Source organism: Cibotium barometz, chromosome 38 (assembly GCF_041138505.1).
Source record: "Cibotium barometz isolate CiBa-2024 chromosome 38, ASM4113850v1, whole genome shotgun sequence".
In the NCBI taxonomy this organism is placed as follows: domain Eukaryota; kingdom Viridiplantae; phylum Streptophyta; class Polypodiopsida; order Cyatheales; family Cibotiaceae; genus Cibotium; species Cibotium barometz.
The window spans coordinates 6,168,919-6,176,434 of NC_141083.1; the positions used below are offsets into that span (position 1 = coordinate 6,168,919).

Sequence of the window (7,516 nt, forward strand, 5' to 3'; positions counted from 1 at the left end):
ACTCCAAGGTTTCTAAGTGCATCTTCATCTCATGAATCAATCCACTTAGTCTTGACTCTCCCTTAGACGCACACTACTCGGTAGCCCTCATCGTTGACCTCGTAGTCTGTAAGGTACACCCAACGCGTAGCTTGACACCCACTGTCATAAGTAGTCATTGTATTAGCTCCACCGTCCGACTCCCCATGATGGCTCGCCGTTGATGTTACCTAGGTGGCCACTCTATGAAGAAGGCATCATGCCATCCCCATATATAGTGGAGCGTGGTTGACTCATGCCAACCCCGCTCGGTGTCCCAACTGTGACTATCCATCATCAGCCTTACATCGTGTCTACACTCACCAAGCCACACACAATTCGTTGTGCCCGCTTGGCAACCCGTAGTGACACTCACAGTCTACGTAGGAGGTCACTTCGTCTACCTCTATATGCACACCCACCATTAGGTGGTCTCTGGAGTATCAGTCTCACTGTCCGATGTGATGACCCTCTTGTCCATATGCGGCCCACTCCTTGAGCACACCACCTAATCGGCATGCGTCCCGGCGGCGGACTCCAAGGTAACACCTTGGCTCTGTCCACTGTGCCAAAGGAGCAAGGAACCACATGGCCATAACCCATCACTTCGGCTCAAGAACCACATGGCCATCACCCATCACACTCGCGTGGGACTAATCCCCCTGCATGCTAGGCACAAAGGCCGCGACCTCCACGCAGCTTCATGGTGCGTGTTTCATTCTCCTAACATGTGGGGTCTCACGTCTCCAACACGTGGCGACTCAAGTAGCCCGCCAGCCCTTCAGCACCACGCATGGTGCTTGACCATCCATGGCACACAGACCACAGGCTGGCAACCTCCTTCATGTATGCCATCCGACTAGACCACACACACGGACTCATATCTACGTCTTCTCCTACGCCTACCAATCTTTCCTGTGGGGTGTCGACCATGGGTCAGTGACGTGACGACTCGGGCGTGAACACCTTTGGCTAACAAGCCTTTCTTCTATGGTGCTAACAAGTCCTCCAAACGCATTGCTCACCCCGAGTCAATGTGGAAGACTGATTAGCATACTCGTGCACAAGTAACTATCATGATGCCATTCCGATAGCATGGTTAGGTTTCTAGTGTCAACTCTAAGCATTTTGAGTTTACTTAAACCATGCATCTTATTCACTAGACTTCCTCTCATGGTCAAGTGATATAGTGTGCTCTCCATTGCCACTAGATATATAGGGTAAGGGCTCCTTCCCTTTTCCTTTGAACAAGCCCATTATTTATAGTACTCCTCACCATGTGCCTCTTTTAGACCACAACCTCGCAGTCCTTTCCAGGTGAAGTCCTCTCTAGAACTCCTTCATTTGTCCAATCCTACTTCTCCTTACTCTTGGACCGATCTTAATAGCAAAACCCTCTTCTTGGATGCTACTCTCACACGAAGCCAGAATTGCCTATGTGGCTCTCCGAACCATGTGCTAAAATGCATCTAAAGGCTCACTAGCGGAGATCACCCCATGTGACCTAAATTTCAACTCTCCTTCACCACAACTTCTCCTTTCAATGGATCCTCAAGTAAGGATGACCATGAGACTCCTTTGGCTTACTCTAAGTATGCCAAGGATGACACGAATTATCCATAAGTACCAACTTCCCCATTTCCATTTGTTTTAACCTCCTCATGCGAAGACCTAATAAAGGATGCCAATCCTCTCTTTCTCCTTCTCTTACACGTTACTCGGCCTCATGGGGCATCCCATGTGTGAGATTCGTCTCACCAGAAGGTCAGCCATCATGGCTCCATGCTTGCAACACCCACTCATGCCCCATTTTCTACTTAGGAGGAACCATCCAAGACTATCTCCCCCTCTTATAGTGGAACCACCACACTCCATGGTGAATGGTCTTGGTGGTGTACTTTCGTCTTAGACTCACCATCATTATCCTTGTTCTTTTTAATGAATTGAATATCAAGAATAAGAAGTGTTGAATCAAAACAGAAGTTACCAATGTATAGCGCCAACTCGAATGGTTTGTTGTCTTTGTTCTTGCTCAAGGGTGTCCACTTCTTTTGACTACGCTCATGCTAAACCTGGGTCTCTATGCAGTATAGACAAAGCAAGTGTTTCCATCTTTCATGTCTTGCACAAGGTTCTTTAAAGTACTCTTCTTTAGTTATACAAGAGATCCTTCGATCTTTAAGAGAGATATCTCCTCATGGCTAAGTCCGTTTCCTTGCCATCTTCAACTTGAGTCGAGTGCTTGTTAATGGTATCATCTTTGCTCTGATACCACTGTAATAAGGCAAAATCTTTCCCCTGAAATTTTGCTTGCTTTGCCATTCCATGATCCTAAGATGATTAGTCCACTGTACTAAAAACCGTCAAACACTCTCACTCAACTTCTCTCAATCTCTCAAGATTTGTCACACCATTAGGGTGTCTTGCAACGTGGGTGTTCCTTCATGCATTAAGTTCGTTGAGTCGAGTGCTTGTTGATGGTATCATCTTTGCTCTGATACCACTATAATAAGGCAAAATCTTTACTTTGAAATTTCGCTTGCTCTGCCATTCCATGATCGTAAGATGATTAGTCCACTGTACTAAAAACCGTCAACACTCTCACTCAACTTCTCTCAATCTCTCAAGATTTGTCACACCGTTAGGGTGTCTTGCAACGTGGGTGTTCCTTCATGCATTAAGTTTCGTCTCACTCACTTTGATAATCATATGAGACATTGAACACATCATAGTCCACAAGTGAGCTGTCACAACATAGAGCACGATTCCTTTTACAGTTAGAAGTACTAAGCAATGATCATTACTTAAGATAACCAAGAATAACCACTAAAGACAAGTCGCCATAGAGATGAGATGTGTACACTAAGTAGATAATAGATCTTCTTTGTTAAGATACATTTTATACAAATTATCAACGAGTACTTATACCTTTATGATTCTTCATTGTACACTATTGTGTACTCATGAGTCTCATGTGTCGCTCCTTTGCTTAGGCACACTCAAACTCCTCTTCCAAGAGAATGCCTAGTGCATGAGAGTCGCATATGCACAAGCTATCATCATAGAGTGCACCTCGCGTGCTCTTAGCGTCTACTTGGTGCTCATGAGTTCCCTCACAAATCTAGTGGTCACTCTACTTCGTAGTGATCCACTAGAACACCCTCTACCTATCTCCAAGGGTGTAGGCAAGTTAACCTCTCCTCGGTTATGGTTTGCAAGGACTACTCCGTCAGTCACTTGCTTTACTTGCTATAAGACTTCCATGGCTCCTTTTCTCATTGCTAAAGAATCAAAACACCTTTATACTCGCCATTGCTAAAGAATCAAAACACTTTTTTACTTGCCACCAATAGGGGCCCATATCTCCTCTGCCATCTTGCTAGTCGCATAGACCTATGTGCCTTCCCCTTCTTCACCTCCGTCTTTGTTGAAGAAATCATACATCTTGTCCCTCCTGTTGTCCTCGTTGGGCTCCAAAGCACTACCTGTCGATCCAAGGGGCGTGTTTTTCGTCTTCACCTCCGACGATGCACCTGTGGTGGATGGGGAGGAAAACAATGCGTTTCCTCTATTTGCCTTCCTGCAGGAAGGGGGCCAAAGGTTCTCCACAGGGCCTCCAACATAGCCTCAACCCCTCTCTTCACCTCCTTCCCCCTTGGCAATCCTGACGACGTGTTGCGTATAGCTAAAGCCCACGCTGAGCTTGTCGAAAAAGAGACTGCACCTCGAAGGCAGCAAGCTGATGAGGTAGCGCACCACTGTCAAAATGTTGGGATTGTTTAAAGCACACGAAACACCCGTTCATTCAAACCTGACAATGGTGGTAACCGTTGCTCGCCCTAGCAACTCTCATTGTGCCTGTGTGCTGTGTGTGTTTTGGTGCAAGGACCTCTCCTGGAATGAAGCCCACGTTGAGCTTCTCAAAAAAGAGACTGCACCTCGAAGGGCAGCAAGCTGATGATGCAACGCGCCATTAAAATGTTGGGATTGTTTAAAGCACACGAAACACCCGTTCATTTAAAGCTGACCATGGTGGCAACCGCTGCTCACCCCAGCAGCTCTCATTGTGTGCGCGTTTTGGCACAGGGACCTCTCCTGGAATGAAGGAGAGAGCTGGGCATCTCTGTGCCCGAGCAAGACGCAACGGACCTTTACTTGTGAGACCAGAAAGCAAGGGGGGCCTCCGAGGTGCTCAAGCCCTTTGCAAGCATTCGGCTCCTTCAGGCAGAGACATGGAGATGTGTTTGGGCTTAATCATGCCCGCCAACGGCCTGTATTGAAGCTCCAGCTATTGATTTTTGCATGTACTCTTGGCGGCTACCATGACTCCACCCAGCCTTCTCCGACCACTCACAACCTCAGGCTACCTTTTGCTTGGATTGGAAACCCATCAAAGCAATGTCCCAACGTCTCTCTATGTCTCTCTTTAATGTTTGAGACTACTCATTCTTGAACGCCACTTATCTGACACTGAATTATATTAAAACCACCTTTTGAATTCAAAATTCAAATTCCAAAGGCTAGTCTAAGAGGAGATACATAAAAAGTTTGCCACATGGCATCACTATATAAGCAGAAAGTACATATAAGCAGGATTCAAGGTGTCTCTATTGGATTGAAGAAAGGCACAGGCGAAAACACAAGAAAGGCAGCTTTGGTTTTTACTAATCAGTCTTCAAGGTGCCTCTATTGGATTGAAGAAAGGCACAGGCGAAAACACAAGAAAACTGTCTACATTTATCTCCCTGTCTCCGGGTATTCTCCAAGTACCAAAACACAATCAACTGGCCCATACACAAAACCCTTGATATTACTGGATATTTTAGCAACTTGGATTCTCTTGTATGCCGCCTTCGTCTCTGTGTATTCTCCAAGTACCAAAACACAATCAACTGGTCCATACACAAAACCCTTGATATTACTGAATATTTTAGCAACTTGGATTTTCTTGTATGCCGCCTTCCTCTCAGCCCACCATCATTTTACATCTTGGGTTCTCTTTTGCTTTCATCTCAAAAACCCACCACCATTTTACAACTTCGGTTCTCTTGTATGCAACAGCTTGGGTTCTTCAATCGTTTTACAACTTTAGTTCTCTAAGTTTAATACAATTTTGCATCTCCTGCACTCCACAGACGTATCTTTGAATGTAACAGCTGCGATTGCTCACCCATTCCATCGTTAAAAAAGAAGCCGTTACAAGAAAATCCCTTCTACTGCTGACCTTTTCACGTTCAAATGCTCTGTTGGGCTCTCTAAGTTCTCGTTTGGAATCGAACAGGATTCATGAAAAGTTCGCAGATGCCCTCAGCTTGTTGTGCAGGAAATGAAGTTGGGTCTGTGTTGTTAATGAAATCTGCTTTGGCCAGTAATGGGAAAGAGTCAATCACTGATTTGGCCCTGTACGACAATGGAAGCTTTGTGTTCCCCAAAGAGGACAGAGGGCCCCCTAGACCAGCAGCTGCTATGTGTTCATACCTCAGATTTGGTCCGTCCAAGTGGGATGATGCTGAGAAATGGCTTGCCAGTCCCCAATACTCTAATAAGCCCAAAAATGCTCCTGTTCATGGACACATGTCCATGAACCCGCCAAAGCAATTGGCTTGCCACATGTCATCACATGGGGCCTTTCACATGACAAAAGATGATGCCCCATCTGTGTGTCCACATGGACCAGAGGCTGCAGTACTTCATGGCCCTATTGTAGACATGGAAGGGGCCAGCGCCAGATCAGGGGAGGCCCACGGTTTCGCTTTCCCAGCTCCTCCCCAAAAAGCCAGGTCCAACAACTCATTTGATTTCTATCCAGTTGCAGTTGAGCTGTACGACACGAAAGAAGTGGTCTTTCCTTATGAAGGTGTTGATGATGAGCCATTTTTGAAGCCAGCTGAACCACGTGCATGTGATCCTGGTGAGTATTCCTGTGGTTTTCCATGCTTGGGGAGCTTCATCTGACAGTAAAAATCAATGTGTTCCTGACTACGTATTTCTGATTTAGTGAATTAAACAAATAGTATTATTTTTCTGGAATTTTTATGTTGTTTGCCTTTGTTGCTGAAACTTATAACTGGATGTGCAACCTTGACCATCAGACTTGAAGTAATTGTCTCATAATGACAAACCTTTTGGAGTTACTAATGCAAAAAACAACCAAGTTCTTCTCAAGCAATGCAGGGCAAGGATTGTGTTTGCCACCACATTAGTGTGACGAGAGTGTTGTTTGAAGGAATGTAGAGTGTGGCTGTGAGGTTTGTATTATCAACACGAAGAAAACCATCTATGCTGACGCAGAACCTTCCTTCTTAGTTGTGAAGCAGCATCATATGTCATGCCAGCACCTGCTCTCCCCCATCCAAGCAACTACGCCTACAATGAGCAGCCCGGTTTCTTCAGGCTCTTCTACACCACAGAGAGCAGCTCCTGCCTCTTCACCTCTACAAGCCTCTGAGGATCCCTTACAGCCTTCCGAGAAAGTTTCCATTCCTGATAATAATAGTGGGGCATCAGAATTATGTGAACAGGACACGCAGTTAAGGACAAGGAAAGAAATACATGCCTTCGGTGCTCAGTTAAGGAAAGTGAACATTGTTGCCTGGGCAAACAAGGAGGATGACAGTGACTCTTCCAAGCTGCTCAAGAACATTGATTTGGAAGAAGTTAAGAAGAATGTGCTTGAAACTAGAGCAGCAGCCTGGGAGGAAGCCAGGCAAGCAAAATACATGGCTAGGTATGGTGCATTTTTCATGTTAGTAATTTGGAAATTCCATTCCGCCCCTCTAAGGTTAAAGCGTTATTGGATATGGGAATCCTACTTCCTTCTGATGAAACGCGCATGTAGTGAAAGGGCTGTTACTTGTATCGACAATTTTTTACTCCACCTTTTGGTCACTTGGCAACTCCATTTGTTTTCATAAGTTTACATCATCAAATCACAATGTATAGTTGAATCTCTTGATTATAACTAAGCACCACTTTTAGGTTTAAGCGTGAAGATGCAAAAATTCAAGCTTGGGAAAATCATGAGAAATCAAAAGCTGAGACTGAAATGAGGAGAATAGAGGTCAGTGCTTTGTCTCTCTTGAAGAAAGACTTAACCTCGATGGACCAAAGTCGCGTGTGTTCTTTATTCCAAGTCTGTTTTCTCTCTTTGAAGGAATTTCATAATTCACCATGGAAACTCCTCTGTTTTCTATTAGTAGCTGACAAACCAGAAAGAAGACAAGTCTTTGTTCTTTGTTCTTTGGTTACACACTCCAATGATGGGAGCTGAGATGGTGAACTAGAAGATATGATGTAGGCTGGATAATGTTACAAGAAAGAGGAGATAACACAGTGACTTACCAAAAGAATGTGGGAATATGCGTATCAAGCCTATGATAAGGCGCTAATCACAATCAGATAAACACGCTCCCACAAGCACCCATGGTACGTTGGTATCAAACCGTCAGGTTTTGATGGAAGAAAGACTGCAACTTTTTTCTCTCATAAGGGCATGAAG

The 7,516-nt window shown here is 45.0% G+C and overlaps 1 protein-coding gene across 2 annotated transcripts; it reads left to right on the plus strand.

Moving 5' to 3' along the window:
- The first annotated feature begins 4,614 nt into the window (after window positions 1–4,614).
- On the plus strand, window positions 4,615–6,946 carry LOC147616284 (uncharacterized). Of its 2 annotated transcripts, none has more exons than XM_086777056.1 (2): window positions 4,615–5,929; window positions 6,111–6,946. In XM_086777056.1, the coding sequence occupies exons 1-2, from the start codon at window positions 5,305–5,307 to the stop codon at window positions 6,119–6,121; spliced, it is 636 nt and encodes a 211-aa protein (XP_086633182.1). In that variant the 5' UTR covers window positions 4,615–5,304; the 3' UTR covers window positions 6,122–6,946. The 2 variants fall into 2 exon arrangements, with proteins under 2 accessions (XP_086633182.1, XP_086633180.1); XM_086777054.1 differs by having other exon boundaries at window positions 6,336–6,946.
- The last annotated feature ends 570 nt before the right edge of the window (window positions 6,947–7,516 follow it).